The 26,448-nt window shown below is 51.2% G+C and overlaps 1 protein-coding gene across 12 annotated transcripts in view; it reads right to left on the reverse strand.

The window, feature by feature from the left end:
• FHOD3 (formin homology 2 domain containing 3) overlaps positions 1-26,448 on the reverse strand; it is a 483,564-nt gene that overhangs the window by 420,967 nt on the left and 36,149 nt on the right. For 11 of the 12 annotated variants that reach the window (XM_008261223.5, XM_089305775.1, XM_002713503.6 and 8 more), the window contains exon 2: positions 3,490-3,596. In XM_008261223.5, the coding sequence (XP_008259445.4) occupies positions 3,490-3,596 (107 nt within the window). Of the gene's footprint in view, positions 1-3,489; positions 3,597-15,745; positions 15,902-26,448 lie in introns of those variants that run through there. The other variant, XM_089305773.1, reaches the window with a different exon arrangement.

Here is a 26,448-nt window from a genome sequence, read left to right on the forward strand (position 1 = left end):
GCCGATCTTTAAGAAATAATATTTAACTCCCATCGTGGGAGATGGGAGCTCTCAGCAACACAGACTTTGACAAATACCACATGTCTGGGAGAGGACTGGAGGAGCCCTCGGTGGAAACGACATAGCAGAGGTTCCCAGACACCTGCCACCTGGTAGGGGGAGGCCTCCACCTGCGGCTGCTTCCCAGCCAGGTCCCAGGGCTCAGTGAAGACACCTGGATAACCCCGCAGAGCCAGGCCAACACCACGCTTGTGTCTTCTGCAACGCAGGCTAGGGACACCCGGGCCCCCTCCAGGAGATGAGCAAAGGTGGCTTCTTCACACTCCCCTGGGACAAAGGGAAGGGTCATCCTGAGTTTTTATTTCCAGGGACAAAAGGCGGGTCACTATGAATGAAGACACTTCAAAGGCATACAACCTCACTGTGGGGTGAGTCTGCACACTTGGGGTGTAGCGACCCCAGCAACTGGGGGCTCCGTTCCTCTGTCGGCAGTTCCTCATGTCTGCAGTCCCACCTTCTCATCTCACCAGACTTCATTTTACCAGCATCCCTTGCTTTCAGGGTGCAGAAATGGGATCCAGGCCCCACATACTGGATGGGCTTGCACTCTAAATAACTCTTGCATCTTTCCATTCTTTCACGGCCAAGTGATGATTCAGAAGGAAGCACCCTGGTGGGCTCGGAGCAGGAGCCAATGGTTCTTTGGGGACAGCCACGGAGGGACTTGCAGCATGTGCTTGCTGGTGTTGTCGGGGCGAGCTGCGGTGTCAGGAAGGGATGATAGCAGCAAAGGTGTTTTCCCTGGCGCCACCCTGCAGTGTGGTGGCGCTGTTTCAGCTGGAGGCACTGTCCTAGACTAGGACTGAAGACCTCACTTGAGTCAGTCTCCTGTCAGCAAAGGTGCCAAGCTTCATGCTGTTTACTGCCCAAAGCCCCTTGCCCAGAAGTACCTGGGAGGGCAGAGGAGTACATATTTGGGAACTGGTCACCCCTGTGTGTTCAAAACAGGCTCTCCCCTCCTTTGGCTCAGCCAGCCTGAACGTGTAACATAACTCTCAATGCTCAGTTGTTTCCAGTGAAAAATGGAGACAATAAAATCCAGCCACACGACCATTGTGAGAATGAACCATGAAACAAAGACCCTGTGAAGAAAGTGCCTAGTGCAGTGCTGGGCAAAACAGGTGCTCCACCGGCATTCTTTTCTTTCCCACCCTTTACCCCCACAGCTGTCAAATATACTAGCACTTTTTCCCCCTGAGTTTCCATCTCCAAATCATTGAAGTTTTGATAAGAAAATGGGGGGAAAACCCAAACAGGACAAGGTCTCCGGGCAAACCACCACTAGAAACACTTTCTTCAAGTTGACAGTGATGTGGTCACATGGCTCCTGGGGTCCGTGTGATCAATAAGCCAGGAAGTCATCCAGCCTGCACTCTGACACTTTACATATAGGATGTCACTGTCAAATATTTTGGAAAAAATAAAACAATTGCAGTAGTATTTTCCCACATCTATCAATTTAACCATTTTAAATTGAAATGTGATGAGTGGAATGAGTGCGACTTAAGACACCCCCCAGGTGTGGGCATCTTGATGGTTCCTTGGGTATTTTTGCAAACACTATTGCTGTGGCCCTACAACCACTCTGGAGAGAAGACGGGTATCCTCCTAGAACTTTGCTCAGTCCTACCAAGCATCTCAGTCTTCCTGGTGATCATGGCAGTGCCCTTCAGGAACCTATTCTGGGACTGTGCCACTCACCTGGCCACCACCATTCACTAAGTACCTGCCCTGTGCCGAGAAAACAGCAGGTGTTAGTCATCACACAGGCTGAACGGTTCCCACCCAGCAGAGTCTTAGAAGCAGAGAAGGAGGACAATTAGAGGCATAATGACCACACATCGTGAAGAGTGTAAAAACCAGGGAAACCCAGGAAGCCTGATCAGCACGCAGGGGGGTCAGCTACATGAATCCAGTATGAAGAAGGATCCAACTTTTCCCCATTCTTTGAGCTATTCTTTAAAAATCCTTACTCTCAGAGAGAATTCACTTGACTGTGTTTTCAGCTCAGGCAGGGAGTTGAAACTCCCTTCCGGGCATCTCTAGTAGCAGAGTAAGGGCTGAGTGTTACTCAGAGAGCATCGGGGACCCTAAGTTGGTTTTTAAGGAGGAAGGTGGTGAAACCAAAGACATACTTGGTTCCAAATGAGCGAGGGGTGGAAACAGCAGAAACGCCCCATCAGAAGGCTTTTTCATTAGTCTAATGGATGTAGGAATGGCTGATTTTGTTGTGGGAACATAGGTAGTTAGGGGAGAAGCTGAGGTCTGACACCTCCTTACCAACCCAAACTACAAAGAGGAGCAATGATTGACAGCGTCAGTCAAGCCACCATTGACAGCTCGTTGATGACCCAGCCAGTCAGTGATGGACAGCTCCAGGGAATCACGGTTTGACAGCAAGGCCAACCCACCACAGGACGGTGGCGCCAGGCCATATGACAGCCTGCACGGGCCCACACGACAAGTCCCCTTGTTCCGTGCACCATCCAAAGCTCCCTCTCTGTGCACAGTGCAGGCCCATGCCCCAAGCATCAGCAAATCCCTGCCCCTTTCCCAGAGTTCCACAATGCACCTGACGCCGTGACCCTTCTGCTATCTCCTTAAAGGGACGTGGAAATGGGTGGTGCTCAAGCGCTGCCCCGAACTCCTCCCCCTTTTGAATACTCACTTGGGCTCCGCCCTGGACATCACCCCCTGTGCCTTCAAAGGAAAGGCCTAATCTCCCTGAGGCTTTCTCTTGACTGGGCCTTTTCCTTAGCAGAGGACTTTTTGACTATTGGATGATCTTCCTTGGAGAAGGCTTTTTCTTTGTTTGGGGCCCTTTTGCATTTTTGGCTATTAATTCATGCACTACTTGATTCTTGAGCTTGCACTTTTCTTTACTCTGAATAAATCCTGCTCTCCTGCACATCGCTAGGCCTCTGCCTCTGGACTCTTTCCCAGGTGCAGGGGAGGACCTGCAATGAGCCAGGCCAGCAGCGCTGCACCCCACACCGCTGCCACTTTCTGTGCACATATCTGAGTTTTCACACATGGGTCTGTAGGCTAAGAGCAACTTGAGGTTAGTTAACACAATCAATCATCATTTTCTCCACTGTAATCAGTAGAAAAGATAATATAGTATGGGACAATTAGAGCATCTGCCAATAAAATAAAAGGTCCAATAAATGGCCTTTGAAAACAACACTTAAACCATCAGTGATCCATAAAAATCTGATATCTGTTTGGTTGATAAAAACAATTTAGAATGTACATACTACCTGCTTGATTAAACTATACCAGAAATGTTCCTAGGGCGGGCTACCTCTAAGTAACTTTATGGAGAAAAGTTACTGGAGTGGACAGAACCTTCTGCCTGTGTGACTGTGAGCGCAGAGAAGGTCAAAGCAGTGGCCTCCGCATACGCCTGCTCCCCACATGTGCTCTTACCCCGCGTCATCCTGGAAGCCCTCCAGCTCATCCCGCTGCTCGGCCAGGGTGGCTTCCAGGTCCAGGTAGGTGCCATTGTGGGACAGCTGCAGCGTGCAGTCATCCAGCTGCAAGAGAAAGAGCCCATTAAGCCAGCCTGCTCCTCGGACGGGGACTCTGCAAGGGGAAACCACGGTATGTTAATCAGCACCCCTCTCATACGTGAGTCGTGATTGCAAGAGGTAACACGTTAGTGCAAACAGCTCAGGAGCGAACCGCACAGCAAATGGACAGGTCTTCCTGGCACTGACAGGGCGGCAAAGGCAAGGATGGAAGAGGAGAAGCCCACAGGACACTGGGTCAGTGCCACTGTCCGCTCTGAGGACCCCAGAGAAGCCATGGGTCTGGGGAGTGGGGACCGAGATCATGATGCTGAGAGTTTAAAGACCAATTTGGTGGGGAGAACATGTTGCTGCATCTGATTGGGTGAGAAGTCTGCGTATTCTGGTCATGTGTCATACCTGGCACATCACAAATAATAGCTGCTCAAGAAACAGGCTTAGCACTCAATTGAAAGAAACCTTCTGCACAGGAACACATCCAAGTTACAATATTCCAAAGATGCTATTCAGTCTCTTTGTTACTATTTTTTTTTTAATTCCTATTTAACAAACACCTGTGTGTTGTTAGTTTTACTGCAGGCACTGTTCTGAACATGTACACAAGGTACATCATTTGATCCTCACACGAACTCTGTAAATTTTCTTGCTGTCCCATTTTATAGAGGAGGAAACTAAGGGACAGAGAGAGACTAAGTTCCTTGCCCAATATCACCGTGTGACCAATGGTGGAGCCAGGATTTGGAGCAGTTTGTGTCAAGGCCATGTTCTCGGTCACCACATGCTGCATCCTCTCTGGGATCAGCTGTGACATCTGAGTGTTCTGGAGTGGTCAACACAACGCCATGCATTTGCCAACCCTGTTCCCCTTACCTCCTAGGTGCAAAGACCACATCACCCAGGCCTACAGCCAGGCTCTGGCCACATAGCCAAGTTCTAACCAACAGAATGGGGATGAACATAACCCTGACAGCCCTGGGCACTGAGTGCCCCACTTTCTTCTATGGACGGATACAGAAGACCCAGAGAAGGACCCCACAGCAGAAACCAGCAGGGTGCCCTGAGAGAAGGCGCTCGGCTTCCCGAATCACTGCATGGAACAGAGCAGCCAGACTCTGGTGACCCGTCCTGGGCCGAAACCAGAGCAAGAAATGAGCCTTTGCTATGGACGGTCATTAAGATCTGGAGGTTGCTGCACCACTACCATCACGTAACATTTAGAATGCGCTTACTTAAAACTACAGGAAGATATTTTAGCCAAGAAGACTGCGATGAATGTGATGGGGAACCTCCATTTGTAACTTTATATTTGATTTCTCAGGTTGTACGGTTGCTCTTACACTCACGACTTGGAGAATAAAGGCTCTCCTTTCTTTTTTTTTTTTTTTTAAGATGTATTTATTTATTTGAAAGAGTTACACAGAAAGAAGGAGAGGCAGAGAGAGAGAGGTCTTCCATCCGATGGTTCACCTCACAACTGGCCACAATGGCCAGAGCTGCGCCAATCAGAAGCCAGGAGCGAGGAGCTTCTTCCAGGTCTCCCACGCAGATGCAGGGGCCCAAGGACTTGGGCCATCTTCTGCTGCTTTCCCAGGCCATAGCAGAGAACTGGATCAGAACTGGAGCAGCTGGGATTTGAACTGGCGCTCATACAGGATGCCGGCACTGCAGGCAGGGGCTTTTTTTTTTTTTTTTTTTTTTTTTTGACAGGCAGAGTTAGTGAGAGAGAGAGACAGAGAGAAAGGTCTTCCTTCCATTGGTTCACCCCCCAAATGGCCACCACAGCCGGCACACTGCATCAGTCTGAAGCCAGGAGCCAGGTGCTTCCTCCTGGTCTCCCATGCAGGTGCAGGGCCCAAGCACCTGGGCCATCCTCCACTGCCTTCCTGGGCCACAGCAGAGAGCTGGACTGGAAGAGGAGCAACCGGGACAGAATCCGGCCCCCCAACCGGGACTAGAACCCAGGGTACCAGCGCCACATGTGGAGGATTAACCAAGTGAGCTGCGGCGCCAGTGGCTTTACCCACTATGCCACAGCACCAGCCCCAGCTCACTTTTCAAAATGACAGGAGACTGAGGAAAAGCAGAGACAGCTTCATAACTACCATAAAATACCGAGAGAGGTGCTTGATAACCTGCTATTAAAATGATATTTCAAACAAGGAATTAAAATCTTTCAAAGAAAAGTCTTTGCTTATGACCATCAGCAAGAGAAATCTGGACTGTCGCCTGGCTGTGTCGCCTGGCACCTGACATAGGCTGTCAGTTCTTGTTGAAGACCCCGCTTGTCCACCACAGAATGATAGGAATTGGTTCTCTGTGATTTGTGAGACGTACCTAGTGAAATTACTGGAAGGGTTAATCCTATTTGATTTTCTCCTCCTGTTTCTCCAATAGCAAACTGAAGGCATGTTGGTGAATTTCAGCATTCTTGATGGACATGTTATAGATGAATCATCTGATCCAAGGCAGCAGTGAAACACAGGAATCAAACAAGCCAAAATGACTTTGCTGTGGTGTCAGAGGTGCACCCAGAGCTCTGAGGAAAGCCACAAGGGAGCTACCTGCCCCCGGCTATGGAAGCAGCAGACAGGAACAGTTCCCTGCCGCAGGCGTCTCGTAAGCCCAGGATCGCTTGCGGACCGAAACAGGCTTTATCATCTCTATGGAAATTTCTGATGGAAAATTCCATCAGAACCTGAACCTGTTAACAGGCACACTGGACCATGTGCACAGCTGTACTTGCTGGAGGCTCATTCTTGATTTTAACCTCTACTGCTGTTACCAACTAAAAAGCTCAGGTCCTAGGCCAGCGCCGCGGCTCACTAGGCTAATCCTCCGCCTGGAAGCGCCGGCACACCAGGTTCTAGTCCCGGTCGGGGCGCCAGATTCTGTCCCGGTTGCCCCTCTTCCAGGCCAGCTCTCTGCTGTGGCCCGGGAGTGCAGTGGAGGATGGCCCAAGTACTTAGGCCCTGCACTCACATGGGAGACCAGGAGAAGCACCTGGCTCCTGCCATCGGATCAGTGCGGTGCGCCGGCCGCAGCACGCCGGCCGCGGCGGCCATTGGAGGGTGAACCAACGGCAAAAGACCTTTCTCTCTGTCTCTCTCTCTCTCTCACTGTCCACTCTGCCTGTCAAAAAAAATGTTAAAAAATAAATAAATAAAATAAAAAGCTCAGGTCCTGTGACCAGGACAGCAACACTGTTACTTCTTCTTCTTCTTCTTCTTCTTCTTTTTTTTGACAGGCAGAGTTAGTGAGAGAGAGAGAGACAGAAAGGTCTTCCTTTTTCCGTTGGTTCACCCCCATATGGCTGCCACAGCTGGCGCTGCGCCAATCTGAAGCCATGAGCCACCCAGGCCAGCACCAGCACACTCCGTTCTGGCCCTCCCTGGCCATTCATCATGTGGAGAGGGCAGAGAGGGGATGAAAAGGCTGAGAGACCCTGGCCCTGGGGTCTTTAGTCCCTGCCACCCCCACCTAAGCCCTGCTCTTCTGCTGGGCTGGGGACAAGGGCTCCTGGTGACCAGCAGGTGTAGCCCCTCCTCGGTGGCTACACCGAGGGTGGCTGTGGTTCATGTCACTTCCACCCCTCACAGCGTCCCGTTTTCCCCCCAGCAATGTGGGGCGAGTCATGCACCCTCCTGGATACCCACCCTGTCCTGCCAGGCCTCTGCTGCCAGCAGGAAGACTGCCTGTTCTCCCCATTCCCGTCCCTCCTCCCATTCCAGGCCTCGCTAACCACCAGGGTTCCCACAGTTCAAGTTGAACAAAATTACACGTCAGACACAGGCAGGGCACCAAGGAAGACGGCAGCGCGTCCTTCCCTGCAAGAGACTGTGTCCGTGAGCAAGCGTGACTCACAGAGAGAACACACAGGGAATGAGACAGCGCTCAGTCAACCGTCAGAACGGGTGGGAGCCCATCCTCGTGTTCCTCTCCTTTGAACAGCCGATTGTTACGTTCTTAGCAGCCCCCAGACACCGCCACGTGCCCCTTCCAGGAAACGACTGCCATCGCCCCCAGCGAACCGCAGCACACGCCCCTCCCACTCCGCCTCGTTGTCCCTCGGGAGGTACACGTGGGACCCTCGCGGGTGGGCTGCAGGAACCGGGTGCACTTCCAACCAGTTGCCCTGAGGGAGGTGGGCCCTGTGTGCACCAAGTGGACCCTGACAACACAGGTGACACAAGCCCCATGTCACCATGACACCCCAGCTTAATATTCAAACCATCCTGTGAGCCAAGGGGTAAGAAGAAAGCTGCTCAGCGTAAAGACAGGAGAATCTCCCTCACTACGTGGAGAACTAGGAAGCATTATTTTGAAATATTTATTTGTATTTGAAAAGGTAGAGAGAGATCTTTGCCAATGGCTACAACATCCAGGGCTGCGCCTGACCAATACCAGGAGCCAGGAGCCCCATCTGGGTCTCCCATTCAGGTGACAGGGGTCTAAGCACGTGAGCCATCATCTGCTGCCTATAAGCAGGAAGTGTATAAGCTGGAAGCTGGATTGGAAGCCGAGTAGCCAGGACTCAAACCCCAGCACTCTGATCCACTGTGCCAGCTTAACCTGCTGCACCAAGCGCCCCCCACCCCAATCGTTTTTAGAAGCAAACTGAGAGGTACCCTGAATGAACTCCTCAATCATGTCGGATCACTACGAGAGGGTCACAAACTCCCCCAGGAAAACAGCATGAACAGACAGCAAGTGGAGCCAGGATCTGCAGGTTCCCAACATGTGCCCCGGGGGATCCGGACTTCCCAGACAGGAACCCCTGGCTGCCAGAGCAGGGAACCTCAATCCCCAGGTCCACAGAGGCAACCTGATCCCTGCCTCTCCTGTCCAATGTCTTCCCCATGACTTCAGGGCCCTGGAATTTCCTGACTCCAGGGACTCTCAAGTCAACCCTGATCCCCTGGCAGCCTGGCCCCTGCATCCTTCCTCGCTCTCAGTTCAGCGGCCAGGACACCGCCGGGCACTTCAGGACATAAAGACCAAGCCGGGAGCTATGTGGGAGGGTAACGTTTCACAGGGTGATGACAGAAGGGCAGCGGTCAGGGAAACGCGGGGCAGGGACGGTGGCGCAGCAGGACCTCGGAGCCCGCTGCAGGCTCACACGGTCTACCTGTGGCCAGGACTCGGGTGGGGTTGGGGACTCAGGAGGCAGTCAGGCCCGGAGCCACAACAAGGGTCCTTCCAAATACCCTGAATTTTGTGTCACCCTGCCAGGGTCAAAGCACAGCACTGAAATGGCGCCCCTGTTCTCCGGAGCCCTAGCAGCAGCCCTGTGCTCCTTGGAGACAGCCTGTGGAGTGTCCCCGGGGCTCCTTCCACTGCTGCAGCTAGACAGTGCTCCCACAAGAAAGGGCGGACTCACCATCCTGAAAGAGGAAAAAAAAAAAAAAAAACCAACGAACATCTGAACCCAGGCTGATGTCACGTCTCAATTTATACATTCGTTCCCTTCCCTGATCCGGGGAAGTGGCGTGGTGCTGGGTGGTTTAATGATTATCTGGGTTTTGGCAGCAGCTCTGCAGTGATCCCTCATCCAGGCAATAAAATTCCTGGGTAACCCTGAAATAGATCCGCACAGAACCGTTCTATAAATACATGTGAGGGGCTATCCTTTCAACTAATTTTAGTAATAATTCCGATGTGAGGAACCTGCTGATTTTTTTAAAAGAAAATCAATCCACCTAAGGAAAAGGTCCAATGCGCAGAAAGGCCCCGGCTCCTGCATTCCATCCGTTCCGCAGCCCTGCGTCCACACCTTCACGGAGGGATGGAGCAGCTCCTTCCCTCGAGAGCAGAGCCCTCCTCGACTCCTGGGATGCCTCCGGCCGGCTCCAATGGGGCAGGAGCACGTGTGACTTGGCCGAGACCAGCAAAGCATCTGTTCCCTGGGGTGCGGAGTGGGGGGTCCACTCTTGCCACTGCTGGAATGCCAGCACCACCTGAAGAAGCCAGGGCAGGCCAGCTGGAGGGTGAAAGCCTCTGGCCTGGATGCTTCGCCTGCCACCCCTCCCCCTACCGCCTAGCCAGCCAACTGCCACCAGCAGAGTGAGGCCAGCCTGGACCACCACGCCTCCCGGGGACCCACTCGCTGGGGACAGACACCAGAGCCCGCCTGGCAGAAATCAGCCAGACTGGCTCAGACCTGAACTGCCCAGTAGCCCCGCAGGATTGTGAGCAAGTTCAGGGCCATTCCTTAAGTCAATTTCATCTTCCCAGGAGCCTGCCACCCCCACCCAAGGCAGACAGGCAGTGCAGCTCTCCCCTCCAAGTGCCTGGATGGGTGGTGGGTGAGAGGCCCACCCCCACCACGTTGCCTACTGAACGCACCCTGACACAGACAGCTCAAGACAGGGACAGCCTGAGATGCCACGGAGCGCAGACTCCTAACCCCAACTTCAGATCAGCTCAGCTCCAGCCATCGAGGCCATCTGGGGAGCGACCAGCAGATGGAAGACCTCTCTCTCTCTCTCTCTCTCTCTCTCTCTCTCTCTCTGCCTCTCTGCCTCTCTGCCTCTCTGCCTTTCAAATAAATAATTCTTTAAAAAAGAAAAGAAAAAGTTGCATAGACTCTGCAGCAACCATGAGCACAGGGACTGTCGGACTGTGCAGGTCATGCGCTCCTGGAGCTGCCCTGCACTGGCTCCGCAAGGAAGCCTGGCTCCCTCCAGGGCCTGGTTCCCCCAGGGCTCATTACAGCACAAAAGCCTGTGGTGCCAGCCAGCTGCTCAGCTCTGCCCACTTCCTCCTCACCTGGGGCTTGGGTTGCTAGGCAGCCACAAAGCTGTGGCTGCCTTACATTTTGTGGTGCCTTCTAAAGCCAGCAGAGAAGAGAAACTGAGCTTCGACAACAAGCTAAGAAAGTGAGTTGGAAGAGAGAGTTTCCAACAAGCATCGCCACATGTCCCTGTCACGAGTCTTAATAAAACCAACACAAAACCCCTGGCTCATTTAGACTTTTCCAGGTGAGGGATGAGTGGAAGGTGCACACCCGGGCTGCCCTCTGTGCATTCCTAAAGGTGGCGAGGGAGGACACGGCGCTCCTTATCCTTCAAGCTGTACATGCCCCGAACGACAGATTATTAACTTCACATAAGACATAGAGAAGTTCACAGACTTCAAGAATACAAGCCAGGTGGGAGTTGTGGTACCCCAGGTGAAGTGCCTGAGATCAGGTCCCGCCTCCGCTTCTGATCCAGCTCCCTGCTAATGTGCATCCTGGGAGGCAGCTGATGACAGCTCCAGTGGCTGGCTCCCTGCCAACCACGTGGGAGATCCAGATGGAGTACCTGGCTCCTCCCTTTGGACTGGCCCAGTCCTGACTGTTGCAGCTTTTGGGGCAGCAAACCAACCTAAATGAGAGCAGCAGTGTCCTAAAACTGACTTACGCAATTTCCAAATTGAGCCCCAGATTTCTGCTAAAGTCAACAAAAGCACATAGCTCACTAACCAAAGGCAAGGGCCTCTGCCGAGTTCTGCAAGAAGGGCGAAGGCAAGACGGCTTCCACCAAGAGTTCAGATTTGGGGGAATAATGCAATATCTGAACTGCTTAAAATCACTTGTCATCATTAAATACATGCCCCAAATCCATTAACCTTCTTGCTTGAAAAAGTTGGGCTCTATTTACCTTTGCCCATAGGTACCTTTTTCACACTTTCTATTTCACTTCATTCTGGCTGAAAAATAGTGTCACTACTATGCTCCAGGATGACCACTGTCTGTTATCATTGATTTAGTCACTGGTTCAGATTAACAGTCTTTTCTGCCCATCTTCTCCATGTTCTGGAGGGATCCAGAAGCAAGACAGGCCAGGCCCAGGAGCTCTCAGGCTGTGGACAGGGCTGATCCCCCAGCAGAGGGCAGGAGTCGGGGTAGGAGGAGCACAGGGTATCAGTCACCTCTGTCATTTCTGGTCTCACTTCCAAGAGGGCAAGGGCATGGGCCGCAGGAACTGGAGCAGAGTGGACACAGTGTGCCTCAGGAAGGAGTTTGAGTGGTCAGGGCACTGGAGGAAGGCAGGCCAAGGGCTCTGGTGGGGAGGCTCCTGACCACAATCAACCTTAGACTTGATTCTAAGGCAGTGAGAAGCCACGCAATGGAATGGTTGGGAGCCAGATGCGTGCAGCACCAGTTTTAGCTGCATGGTTTCTCTTCTCCAGTCTATTTGTTATAACATTCAGTGCCAGTATATTTAGGATGTAGCTATTGTAAGTAGAATATAGTTTTTAAAAACCCAGTCTGATAATTTTTTCAAAATAAATGTATGTAACCAAATTATGTTAACCTAAAATGATTGCTGATGTTTGGATTGAAATCTACATATTCCATCTAGCTTCCTTTTTTCTCTTTTCTTGCCATATGTAATCTAGTATTCCTTATTATTCCATATTTCCTGTTATTGTATTTATAGTTATATTTTCTTTTAGCAATTCTGCTACTAATGTATCTATAGATAATAACATATCTTCTTGACTCAGCAGAACTAAAGAGTGGTATCACTCTCCCAGTAATTTAAGGGCAGTGGGCATGAGTCACCCCTTATTCTCTCTCTCTCTCTCTCTCTCTCTCACTCACACACACACACACACCCTCTAGCCCTTGGAAACCACTCATCTACTTTGTTTCTACAGGTTTGCCTATCCTAGATATTTCATATAAGTAGAATTACTCAACAGGTGGTCTTTTGTGACTGACTTCTCTCACTTAATGTTTTTGTGCTTTACCTAGATTGTAGCAATTATCCGTATGTCATTCCCTTTATAACTGAATAGCATTTCATTGTATGGATATATCCTGTTTTATTTACCCATTCTTCAGTTGATGGATGTGTGGTGCTATTAGGAATAATACCACTATGACTTCTGTCTAAGTTTCTGTGTGGACATATGCTTTCATTTCTCTTGAGTGTATACCTAGGTGCAGAGTCGTTGAGTCATATGGTACTGCTATGTTTAACATTTTTAGTTTTGTTTTGAAAGATTTATTTATTTGAGAGGCAGAGTTAGAGAGAAAGGGAGAGAGAGAAAGAGAGAGAGACAGATCTTCCACCTGCTGATTTACTCCCCAAATGGCCACTACAGCTGGAGCTGGGCCAGTCCAAAGCCAGGAGCCAGGAGCTTCTTCCAGGTCTCCCACATGGATGCAGGGGCCCAACCACTTGGGTCATCTTCCACTGCTTTCTCAGACCATTAGCAGGGAACTGGATCAGAAGTGGAGCAGCTGGGACTTGAACCAGCACCCATATGGGATGCTGGCTCCACAGGCAGAGGCTTAACCTACTACACAACAGCTCTGGCCCCTATGTTCACCATTTTAAGAAACTATCACACCATCTTTCAGAGTAGCTAAATCACTTTATATTTCCCATCAGCAAAGGGTACAGGTTCCAACTTCTCTACCAACACTTCCTGTTTAACAGCCGTAAGGAGGAAGAAATTAAAAGTAGCTGGAAGGGCCTGGAGTTGTCAGGGGTGATGCAAACATTCTGGAATCTGATAGTGGCTTTGACTGCACGTCATTGTGAAGTACTGAAGGTCATTGAATTCTACACTGACTTTTATGAATATTTTGCTTCAACAAAAAAAAATATATAAAAGCAAATTACTGCTTTAAAAAAAAAAACAGAAAGAAAAACTTTGGCCTATCTGTTCAGATACTGCTTCTACCCATTCTCATCCTTCTTCCACCTGGTCCTCAAATGGAGGCATTTTAGATCCCTGCCCCATACCCTTCTTATGCTCTGGTCTGCTTTTTCCACTTTCTGCCCTCCATAAACTCGTCTTAGGATCTTCCACTGAGCTATATTCCCTATCACTCTCCCTTCAAGTCTGTCTAATCATCTATTGATGTCATTTACCTCATTTTCAATTTCTTTATTTTTTATTTCTGCAATTTCCATTCGAGTCTTTATATTATGTATTCCTGCCATATTTTGCTAACATTCTTCATCTTGTCTATTCTCTTGGATGTATTTCTCACCATGTTTTAACATGTCATGTCTGATAACTCTAGTATTGGAATCACCTATCAATACTTCTTCTATCAATATTTTTTCCATTCTAGGCCACATTTCTGGATATACCAGTAACTATTGACTGCAACCATCGTTGATGAGGACATTTAGACTCTAACGATGTTTTCCTCCACAGAGGATCTTCCTTAGCTTCTAGCAAGCTGCAACAGTAGATCACTTTAATCCAATAAGGGACTGAGCTCACTCAAAACTGGGTCTTTGCCTTTGTATGGCTTTGTCTTGTGTTCATCTGGCCCTGACTTTTAGATACTAATCTGCAGGGGTTCCAGTTGAAAGCCTAGAATTCTGAAGATCTGTCTACTGCGTGGTGAGCCCGGGCATCCCAGCACTATGAAAGTACTATTAGCTCTGCTCAACTTCTCAGCCACCTCTTGTGCTTTCTGCATGCTGAGGTAGTCTCTGCACCTGCCCCTGATAAAGCGGTACGTGCATCAAGGTGAAAGGCAATTTAGGATGTCAGACTCAATGAGTCTCACCTCAGCCTCCTTTCTCTCTGCAATCCTGTGGCCTATTACATTTTGGTTGCCTTGGTAGCTCTCTGGAACCTTCAACAGATGTTTTTGGTTCTCTGGCTAGCTGCCCCATTGTCCTGGGTCAGAGAACTGGTCTGCTACCAGCAGAAACAGAAGGCCAGACAGCTAATTTTTATTAACTAAAAACATTTACTATTTTACTTACACAAAGTCATATGAATTATTTAATCCCTACACAAGGTTAAGAGAAAGGTACTATTACTATCCTCATATTTAATTGATATAAAACTATAAAGCAAAAGCTCACACAATTTATCCAAGATCACCACAGTTAGTAGCAACTGAGCCCAAGCAACACAGCTCCCAGGATCTTGTTCTTAGCAACTGTGCGAGAGAATGGAGAGCGAGGAAGAAAGGCAAAGGAGTAACTGCTCAGCAAATCTAACACTTAGAGACTGAGTCAAAAGCAAGAGGACTGAGAGGGAGCAGCCAGGGAACACAGAGAAAAAAAAACAGAAAAGAGCACTACACAAGCCAAGGGAAGCCAGCGTCTTAAGTAGAGCATGGGTGATGACAAAGGCTGCTGAGCAAGCGAGAGCCAGGTGAGACTCAGACCACGACAACGTCTACTTGAAGTAATGCTCATCCTCCAAAAAACAAAAGCAGGTGTTGTGGCGCAGTAGGCTAAGCCTCTGCCTGCAGCGCTGGCATCCTGTAAAAGCACTGGTTCCAGGTTCCAGTCCCAGCTGCTCCTCCTCTGATCCAGCCCTCTGCTTACACCTGGGAAAGGAGTAGAAGATGGCCCAAGTACTTGGGCTCCTGCACCTACATGGGGGACCTGGAGGTAGCTCCTGGCTCCCTGCTTCAGATCCACTCAGCTCTGGCCATTGTGGCCAGCTGGGGAGTGAACCAGCAGATGGAAGACCTTTCTCTCTGTCTCTCTCTCTCTGTAACTCTACCTCTCAAATAAAAAATAATAATAATAAAAACATTGCCAAGATGCATGCACTCCAATCTCCACATCCCGTTCTACAAACATGCACCAAGCAGCACATCCTGCTGACTTTTGCCTGACAAGATGAGGCAACGCAAACCACTCCTAACGAGTGCATAAGCAAGTCCACGTGGTCAAAATCTAGCACTTCATTATCAGAGAAACCACGCAAATTGGAAAGCTGTCATTGATTCTCTTTAAGTGTTCAAAACTCTTCCACAAAATTTACAAGAACTTTTACTATTTTTATCCTTCAAAAAAACCCTCAACTATTCACATTCACTGAACAACAACAACAACAAAAATACCGGGATGCGTAATACAAAGGAACTTGCAAAGACATGGAAGGCTTTAGATAGTATCAGCAGGAAAAGCTGGTAAAAGGCAGAGAGAGGAAAGATCTGGGGGAAAGAAAACATCGTTTCACTGGTGGGAGCCACCAGTAAGATAGACCCAGCAGGCACAGCGTTCATAGACCCAGCCAGCTACAGCATCTGTAGTACAAATTGAAAATGTGTAACCCTGTGTGCATAAAGTAGGGAAGAAAATCTTTCTCCTTCTGTCACCCATCTCTCCCTCATCCGTCATGCTGGTTTTCTAATCTATTTACCATCACACTTCCTTAGGGACAGGGAGACTCACCAGGCACAGGCAGAGCGTCACAGGTGTCCTCAGCACATGGGGCCTGCTTCTGCACTGACACGCTTGCTGCAAGGGATGGCAAGGTGGGGAGTGGGCATCAGACAGCCCTTTCTGGGGAGGTGGGGAAGTAGAAGCAGTCATGGCCACACGGCAGAGCTGCCAAGAGCCCAGGGCCTGCTCCCATGTGCCACCAGCCTTCACTCAATTCAAAAATAAATACATTCAAGGCTGACCACAGAGTGATAAACCCGCAAGTCCAGGGCTCCCTTCTGGGTATGGGGCTCCATGCAGCTGTACTGGTCACACATGCATGATATAGGCCTTGAGCCACACATAACACTGCTCTGTCGGGCCCTGTGGCAGTGACCACAGGCCCCTCTCACACACCTGCATTCCTGCAGAGCAGGGCCTACAGAACATGCCTGGGAATCACAAGGTCCTACTGCCCAGTGCCTGCACCACCCTCCCTCAGAGGTTTTCAACCTGCAGTGTGCACAACAGCCTCCTTAAATGCATTTGAAATGCAGATTCCAGGGCTAGACCCCAATACCCTGTGTGGTGTGGGCAGGTGGGGCCCAGGATATGGCACATTTTCCATCATCCACAGGTGATCAGATGCAGGGACCTGGGCTCCACTTTGAAGAAAATGTTCCAGAGATATCACTTCAGCCCCCAGGTAGAGCAACAAAGACCCACAGCAGAAAGCCAGGGCTCCAATGCCTTTAGAACTTTTCACGCTGTCCCCAGCTCCTCTGTCTCTCCACCATCTATGTTCAGATGGCATCCGTCACCCTGAGTGAGGACATTCCAGGGTCCAAGGGTGAGCATTAGTCCAACGGCCCAGGAAAGGTCCATTTGAGATCCTAGGAAAACACACAACTGGGCCAAGAATCCAGTTCCATCCCATGAAGGCCAAGCAGCAGAAGCTACACTTGGGGAAGCCCAGCTGGCCATGACCATGGACTTCTAGGAAAAACTCTCAGGAGTCCTAGAGGGTGAGCTGTCTGTCAGCCAGGAAAACCCCAGACAACTGGCTTATTCCAGAGCATCCCCAGAAAACAGCCCTTGGGAAGAAAAGAAAACCAGCCTCAGAGCCAAGCCAGCGGCAGAACCTTGGGCCAGCCCATTAGTTATTCCAACCCTAAAACGGGGTAGACTGCCGGCCATCAGGGTGCAAACAAGTGGCTTACCGCCAGTCTGTCTGGCCTGCAAGGTCTGTTGGCTTATTTTAATGGGCTGCCAAGAGTTAAAAGTAAAGAGACTGGACATAGACATCTAGGTTTCCCGCATCTCTTGAAGCATGGAAGACCTAGAAACACTGGGTCCTTTCTTCCAGGCCCAAGGAAGCTGGGATAAGCAGCACCAAGTCCTTGGACTTCCCTTCATCCAGACATGGACTATCCCAGTGCCCAGGTCACCACCCTCCATCCAGAGACAGGCTATCCCAGTGCCCGGGTCACCACCCTAAATCCAGAGCTCAGGCTATCCCAGTGCCCAGGTCACCACCCTCCATCCAGACACAGGCTATCCCAGTGCCCGGGTCACCACCCTCCATCCAGACACAGGCTATCCCAGTGCCCGGGTCACCACCCTCCATCCAGAGCTCAGGCTATCCCAGTGCCCAGGTCACCACCCTCCATCCAGACACAGGCTATCCCAGTGCCCGGGTCACCACCCTCCATCCAGAGCTCAGGCTACCCCAGTGCCCGGGTCACCACCCTCCATCCAGACACAGGCTATCCCAGTGCCCGGGTCACCACCCTCCATCCAGACACAGGCTATCCCAATGCCCGGGTCACCACCCTCCATCCAGACACAGGCTACTCCAGTGCCCAGGTCACCACCCTCCATCCAGACACAGGCTATCCCAGTGCCCGGGTCACCACCCTAAATCCAGAGCTCAGGCTACCCCAGTGCCCGGGTCACCACCCTCCATCCAGACACAGGCTATCCCAGTGCCCGGGTCACCACCCTCCATCCAGACACAGGCTATCCCAATGCCCAGGTCACCACCCTCCATCCAGACACAGGCTATCCCAGTGCCCGGGTCACTACCCTCCATCCAGACACAGGCTATCCCAGTGACCAGGTCACCACCCTCCATCCAGACACAGGCTAATCCCAGGCCCAGGTCACCACCCTCCATCCAGAGCTCAGGCTACCCCAGTGCCAGGGTCACCACCCTCCATCCAGAGCTCAGGCTATCCCAGTCACTGGGTCACCATCCTCCATTTGGAGTTCAGGCCTTCCAAACCTCCAGAGCCACCTGCCTACTTGGATCATTTCTACTATAGTGCCTCAGCACTGGCTCGGGGGACGCAAAGTTCCTTTTTCCTCAGACACTGAGAGTGAATACACACTTTCTTCATTTCATTTCAGCTGTGCAAAATGCTACTGTTCTCTGCCTCATAGCCCTCAGAACCAGGCCATCTCTGAATCACTCTCCCTTAGTCATTCATTAACTCTGTGACCAGACAGCCCGGGCTGTGACCAGCTGAACCCCTCAAGAAAACACCTCCACTCTCCAGCTTATTTTGTTCTGTGCAGCCTTGCAGATCCTCAAAGCCCCAGGCACTCAGGCAGCACCCCGGCCTCCCTGTGCATCCTCCTTCCCATCTCTATGGCCAACAAGCCCCTCGTGAGACTCCTGACACCCTGGGTCTGGGAGCTCCTTGGGGCTGTGATGCCTCCCCCTGCCCAAGAAACCCAAAGTCTAGAGCTGGTGAGAGCTGTAATTATACACTGCTCCCTGGACTCCCTGCCACAACTTTTTTAATCCAATTTAGAAATCCACAGGCATCCGTGTATTTCTAAATTACAACTTGTACATTTTTAATTGCTAGAGGAAAAAAAAAAAGGGAAAACAAACACTGCTCTTGCTCATGAGCAGACCTCATGGCTTTGCAACACATCCCTTGGGGCTCCGGGCGATGCGGGGCAGCCCTGCTAAGAGCCACCCGCAGGGAACAGCAAAGTGAAGTACTCTCATTTGCAACGCCACATGCCCCATGTCACTGGTCCCTGAGAAGCCCCCCAGACACACTGTCGCCTTTAATTCATGCTTGAGAACCATCTGCAGAGGAAAAGCTGCCACCTCTCCTGCAATGGTCTGTGTTCAGCAGCAGACCCGAGCAGGACTATGCCTGCAACCAGCTCTAGGGCATGTCGGGGTCCCATCCACTGTGCACGAGGTGCATGTCTGCAACCCCACATAGAAGTGACCAGGCCATGACTGCAGGAGTGCCCTGAGTTGGCTCGTTCTAGAGTCTGGAGACTCTCTGGCCTTTGATATAGAAACAAGCCAGTCTGAGGTTGCGGGGGATCATGCTTTTTGGAACCAATGGAAATTTTAAAGAGAAAACATTGTTTGGCGAGTGAGGCTTGCCGTGAAATCTGAGTTGATGGATTGCTGTCTGCGATTCAGATCTGCCAGCGTCAGCGACTATCGCACTGGGAGGCAGAGACCCTTTCACAGGTAATAAGCACACCACAATGTCAGCTTTGCAAAGACAAAATCAGAGTCTTCCTTCAGGTCCCAGAAACAGTTCCTGTGGCTCCAGCCACAGGCAGCAGCACCCTGGTGAGCACCCTGGATGTAGGTCCCTTCTGGTGCAGCACCCAAGGTGTGGTGGACAGAGTTCATACCTGCCCTCCACACAGATGAGCACCCTCAGGCACAGCTGCCTGCTTCTCTTCTTAATTTGCCTCAGTGTGGAATTTCTATGGCTGCTGCCCCGTTTGACTTTGGGCAGAAAGTAATCACTCCCAGATGCTGAAGACAAACGCTCTGGCCAAGCAGACATTGCATTCCAGATATGTCTAGTGTGTGAACATACCCCACATGTGCCACCCGAGATGCCCATACCATCGTGGGCATGAATACGACCTGGTGTGCACACTGGCAGAAGGTCATGCCCCAAATGGTGGAAGCTGTTCATGCTTTAGGTCCCCTATGTCATCGTCCAGGAGCACCCCAACTTTCTCCACATCTGGAGGCCAGGAATAGCGAAGGGGTAGTGGTAGCCACACAGGGCAGGCTGGGCTAGTCCCACAGCAGTCACCTCAGGAAATGTCTCTAGCCAAGCTGGATTATGGGAACAGAGCTGACAAATGCTGCACAGGTCTAAAACCCTGAGCTTATGACTCCAAGGTCACAACTGCTTTGAGTCGATAACGCCCGTGTGCACCCACGCACCCAGACCAGCCCTGGAGATTTGCAGCTGCTCCCAGCAGCACGAAGGTGGGGGCAGAGTCCCCCGGCACACCTCTCGAGGGACAGGGGCTCAGAGCCAAGGGTGCTGGGCTGCAGGTGCCTTCCAAAATGCCTCAGAATGCCTCTCACCAGCTGCCAGGGCTCTCCCCGGATTAATTCAATTAGTCCCTTATCTCTGAGCCAGAGTGGCAGGCGAGCCAATTCCTCCTCTCCTCCCACTCCCTCCCATTCACATTCGCATTATATTAAAACCTAAATCCAGTTATCAATTATAGAGTTTCCGCAGGACATCAGAAAGTGGGTTTCCTGGGACAGAGCCGTCTCAGCGTGAACAAGAGCTCCATTTCTCCAAGTGGTTTCCCCCCAGGCTTCACCATCACTCAGGAAAGACAACCTTGGCAGGTCCAAGCCTAGACATTCTGGTGGCAGCACCAGGAGTTAGCAGCCATGAACGTCTGGCTGGAAACAGTCTTGGTGAAATTCATGAATCTGCTAGGAACTCATGAATCTTCGAGAAGACAGATGATACCTCCAAAGTAGTAGAGAACTGTTAGGATCTGTCTTCTGTGAACAACTTCTGTGTGCAAAACATGGTGCTGGGCATTGTTTTTTTAAAAAAAGACTTACTTATTTAAATGCAGAGTTACAGATACAGAGAGGGAGAGACAGACAGAGAGGTCTTCCATCCTCTGGTTCAGTCCCCAAATGGCCACAATGGCAGGAGCTGAGCCAGTCCACAGCCAGGAACCAGGAGCTTCATCCAGGTCTCCCACATGGGTGCAGGGGCCCAAGCACTTGGGTCATCTTCTGCTGCTCTCCCAGGTGCATTAGGACAGAGCTGGATCAGAAGTGGAGTAGCCAGAACTCAAACTATCGCCTATATGGGATGCCTGCACTGCAGGCAGAGGCCTAACCCTACTACGCCACAGCACTAGCCCTATTTGGCATTGTGGGTTTTTTCTTTAAAGATTTATTTATTTATCTGAAAGTCAGAGTTACAGAGAGGCAAAGGGAGAGAAAGAGGTCTTCCATCCAATGGTTCACTTCCCAGATGACTACAATCAATGGCCAGAGCTGTGCTGATCTGAAGCCAGGAGCTTCCTCCAGGTCTCCCACATGGGTGCCAAGGGCCGAAGGACCTGAGCCATCTTCTACTGCTTTCCCAGGCCATGACAGAGAGCTGGATAGGAAGTGGAACAGCTGGGACTCCAATCGGCACCCATATGGGATGCCAGCACTGCAGGTGGAGGCTTTACCTGCCATGCCACAGCGCCAGCCCCACTGGCATTGTTTAAAGCATGGCTTCTGTCTCAGGAACAGGTCATATGAATAGAGCTGCCCCTAGGACAAAGCTGGGCAGGTATACAGACTCCGATGTCCAGACAACCAGTTGAGGAACTTGCCCCTGCTGCTGAACTAGGGTGCCCTTGCTTCTTTGGGCTTTTATGAACAACTGCTATTAAAAATGTAATCAGTGGAGCTGATGTTGTGGCATCACAGGCTAAGATGCTGCCTGTGACACTGGCATCCCATGCCAGCACAGGTTCGAGTCCAAGTTGCTCCACTTCTGGTCCAGCTCCCTGCTAATGCACCCAGAAAAATAGCAGAAGATGGTCCAAGTACATGGGCCTCTGCCATTCATGTGGGAGACCTGGATGGAGTTCCAGGCTGCTGGCTTTGGCCTTATCCAACCTCAACCATCGAGTCCATTTGGAGAGTGAACAAGCAGATGGAAGACCTCTCTCTCTATGTCTTTCAAATAAATAAATCTTTCTAAAATGTAATCAGCAAAACACTGACGTATTTTAATACACTCAGTGTGGTTTGGTCAATGCCTCTTAACCATTCATGTGCCTCCAGACCTTGTGAAAAGCACATGCTGATTCAGTAGGTGGGGCAGGGCCAGAATTTTAAGGGTCTAACAAGTGCTCAGTGGTGCTCACACACACAAGAAAGGCCAGAGAAAGTGAGAGGGAGAGCATGCAGGCGCTCACACACGCCTGCTGGAGGAAGCGGGACCAGTCAAGGCCTCACAAAGGAAGGAACTCTGACCTTGGCCTGAGATAATGGTCTGATTCAAAAGGCACACACGGCAAATGGGGAGTCAACATAGAACCTTGAAGTCTCCACAAGCCCCCACCATTGGTCTCTGTTCACAGCTGCCCCAGCTCCTGGAGCAAAGCTATGGTCTTCCCGGAGGAGCCGGCCCCTGCGTGAGCCACACACGGAAGCAAACAGCAGTCTGGAGGAAGGGGCAGCCTATACTGTCACAGACATCCTGGGGCAACACATACATGCTAGTGACAATGCGTGTCCTCTGGGCCCCAAATTCACCCTCTACACGCACTCTGCAATGCTTGGAGGAGTTCCTTCTAGAAGTTCTCCTTTGCAGGGAGCACCGTGTTAAGCTTTCTCAGCAGAGGGTGCAGGCTGGAGAAAACACTGCAGGAGGAAGCAGCTGCTGGAGGGGGCGTGAGGACATCTGGTGGAGCAGCCCCAACCCAGATCAGAATGTGCTGTCTCCCAGCACTTCCCAGCCCCAGCACAGTACCCTCAGTCCACCACACCTGGGGCTCCAGCCTTCTGCCTGCAGGCATGCTGCTTCCCTCCTCTCACTCATGCCCACCTCCAGACAGGTGCACCCCAGGCTTCCTGCCTGCACCAGTGTGCCACACAGGCGCGACGGCTGCAAGTGCCTAACCCCGGAACTCTGTGGTGCTTCCCACTTCTCTGTGACCACAGATGAGCCAAGTCAGTGCCACCCACCTTCTCCACCAAGGCCTGCGCCCTTTCCAGGTGTGTCCTTCCTTGGGTGCCCTTGGCCCTAGGGGACTGCACAGTTTCCTGTGACCCCAGCATGACTCTCTGGGTTTGTTTTTTTTTTAAGATTTATTTTATTTATTTGAAAGGCAGAGTTACAGAGAGAGGTCGAGACAGAGAGAGGTCTTCCATCCACTGGTTCACTCCCCAAATGGCTGCAACAGCCAGAGCTGAGTCAATCTGAAGCCAGGATCCAGGAGCTTCTTCTAGCTCTCCCATGCAGTTGCAGGGGCTCAAGGACTTATACCATCCACTGCTGCTTTCCCAGGTGCATTAGATCAGCAGCGAAGCAGCTGGGACTCAAACCAGTGCCCATATGGGATGCCAGCGCTGCAGGCCATGGCTTTAACCTGCTACGCCACAGCGCAGGCCCCCTCAGCAAGACTTTTGTATCACAGGTTCATAATTCTTCACACAAATCTCCTTCTGTTTAATGTGTGATTTCCCCCTGCTGTTTGGATTCAGACAGTGGAAGCAGGAATCCTGCCCCTAACATCCACCTCACAGAAGCCCTCCAGGTACAGGGGCAACAGGTCAGCAAACTCTGCCTCTTTCCTCCACTGAAGTCCATGTATTCAGAGGAACAAGGGCCTTGGATAAAGCAGAGAGACGAACTTCCAGTGCAGTTTGCAAGAATCAGTCAGTTCTTTTGTCAGTTAAGTCTACAAAGAAGCTGAAAACAGGGATTCAAACCCTCCTCCTGAACATTCCTGGATTATCAGACAACCCAAAAGTCTCCTGAACACTTACTGACAATAAGTATTTCATTGCCTATCTCCACTCAACACCAGCAAAGAAATTCTTTACAATGTTGCATCTGTTTACAAAGCCAAGTCTGGACTATTTGGATACACGTTGCTTTGGAGCAAACCAAAAGATGCAAAATCTTACAGAGAGATTGGCAGCCAGAGGCCTTTAGGGTCTGGACATCATCAGAACTGAAGGGGCAGGGAGCTCAGGAGGCAGCAGGGACGGGGTCAGCCAGCTCCGGGGTGAGCATGCTCAATCCTGAGCCCGCTGGTGCCCTGTGCCACATCGCCGGTCACCGGCTCAGGCAGGTTCTGGACACCCAGTGCTCAGGGAAGAGATACCAGCTCTGCTGCTGCATTCACCAAAAACCCATGGCCTTGATGAGGCTCCACAAGGAGGTCTCCCATCTGGGTGAATGCCCCCAGCAACAGCAGGCTGCCCCAAAGGCAAAGTCGCTTTCAGATAATAGGTTGACTTCCCCATCCGGAACTAATTCCCATAGGCCAGGCGTGGGAGGCCACTGTCCATTTCTCCCAGGCTGGATCGCTGCTGGATACACTGGCTGACCATCCTGCAAGCCACGTGTCCCTGCCTTCAGCCCTCACCAGCCAGGATGCACCCGGTTCCAGCAAAGGTTCTCTCCGTGCTCCCCGGGGAGGAACTGAACTGCAGGAAGCAGCATAAGGAGACAAGACAGCTCTGTGATTGGTGGCGCGATGGCCGAGATGGTATTCCTCAGTGAGTGTTTGACACTCACACAGCACTTTGGGCACTCAACAATACTTTCACAAACTGTTTCCTTTTGGCGGAGGACAACTCTTATTACTTCAGATATTTCTTCTTTCCAAAGTGTTGTTTTCGCTTCTCTGGGATCTTCTGTGTGATTCACCGCACGATGTGGAACACAGACGACAACAAAAGCAGCTGTCATCTCCAAAGCTCAAGGAGGAAACCTGTACCTTTTTGCCTTCCTTCATTTTTTCTTAAACTAACAGATTTTGTTAGTTTGCAGCTGACTTGGTGACTCTCAAATCAGATCTCACTTGACGGGAGGGTGGGTAGTTCACACAGCATGACTCCCCGCCAGTGTATGGGGAGTGCTGAGCACTCCTCAACTCAGTTCAGAAACACCCTCCTAGACAAGAATGGCAAACACTGGGCCCCAAGGTAGACTTGACTAATCAATCACTGCATCCTTGCTTCAGACACCTGGCTGGAAAGCAGGCATTATCAGTTGACTGGACTTGACTATGTGAGTACTCCTAAAAGCTATTTGCCCTTCCTGAGTCTCTGATGGGGATGAGCCCCGTACTGCCCTGGGCACCCTCACTTAAGTCCTTCCCTGGGATTCCCTCCCCCGTTGGCATGTGGCTGTTGGATCCATGAGGATCCCAAAGACTTCTGTAGCCTTCCTGGCAATCTAATGACCCCTGCACAAGGCCACAGGACAAGTCAGCATCATCCCTTCTTCAGCCCAGTTCCGCCCCTTCACAGCTAGAACTCCACTCATCCACTCCGTCTCTGCACCTCCGCAGAAGCACCTGCATGACCAAACCACCACCACCACTCCCATCCCAGCAGCGACCAGACCGGAGAGCCCCAGCCCAGATCACACAGCGGACACCGCTTCACCATCTCTAGGGGTATGTTTTAAAGATGTAAGTCTTTTCAAGTTTTTGGCACAACGACTAACAGGCTATCACAAAACGTTGGGTAAGGGAGTGGATTCCGGGTAGAAGGGACGGTGAAGGCCCAGAACAGGAAGAAAGAAACAGCATCCACTGCTTTGCTTGTAAGCATGACGTTGGGACATGACAGTGGCTGGCAGGGCAAGTGAGCATGTCACACAGGACATAGTCACCTGCAGGCTGTGTAGACGCAGGCTGCAGCAGAGGCCTCCAAGGGCAGGGATACAAGGGGACAAGTCCCAGGATTCCCAGGTAGCTCTGGGGATAATAGACAACGAAGGAGACTACTGACATGGTTTTAGGTAAATGCCTTAAGGACTGAAACCAGCAGCAACTGGGGACTGGGGGCAAGTGTAGGGGACAGCGACAGGGCAGACATTCGGTACAGCAGTCAAGATGCCTGCACTTGAGTTCAAGTTCCAGCTACACTTCCAATTCCAGCTTCCTACTAATGTGCACCTGGAAAGGCAACAGATGATGGCTCAAATAGTTGGGTCCCTACCACCCACATGAGAGCCTCAGATTAAATACTCAGCTCTCAGCTTTGGCCTGACTCAGCCCCAGCTGTTGCAGGTATTTAGGTAGTGAACCAATGCATGGGAGATCTCGCTCACTCTCACTCTCTCTCTCTCTCTCTCTCTCCCTTTCAAACAAATATGAATTGTTTTAAGAGGGAGTGATGACCTTCAGCCTCGCCCCATCCTTTCCTGCACTTACTCCCTGGCTTTGAAGACCATCTCTGCAGACTCCCCTCTGTCCAGCTCCACCCTGAGCACCTATGCTGACAATCCCCTGCCTATCTGACGTCTGCACTTGGATGTCTACCAGCCAACCACACTGAGCTAGCTCCACGCCTGCTCTCCAAGACTCCTAACCCAGGAAAGGGCAACTGCGTCCTCTCAGCTGCTCCAGTCAACCCCCCTGAGTCAGCCTTCAGCCAGTTCCTCCAATCCTGCTGCAAGCCACTGGGAAAGCCTATAGGTCTGACTTCAGAATGTATTCAGATTCTCTGGGCTCCTCCCACCAGCAGCCTCCACCGGCAGCCACAGGGATCCTTCGTAGTGTGTCAGGTCGCAACCCTGCTGCTCGACATCCCCACGCCCCCATGGCTGCCCACTATAAGGCTGCACAGTATCCATAAGGCCACACATGAACTTCCCCTTCTCTCTCTGCCTCTCTGCCACCACTCTTTCCTTTATTCACCACCACTGTGCATTCCTGGCTGTCGCTCA

This window comes from Oryctolagus cuniculus, chromosome 10, assembly GCF_051225735.1.
Source record: "Oryctolagus cuniculus isolate XC-2025 breed Fujian yellow rabbit chromosome 10, ASM5122573v1, whole genome shotgun sequence".
Taxonomy (NCBI): domain Eukaryota; kingdom Metazoa; phylum Chordata; class Mammalia; order Lagomorpha; family Leporidae; genus Oryctolagus; species Oryctolagus cuniculus.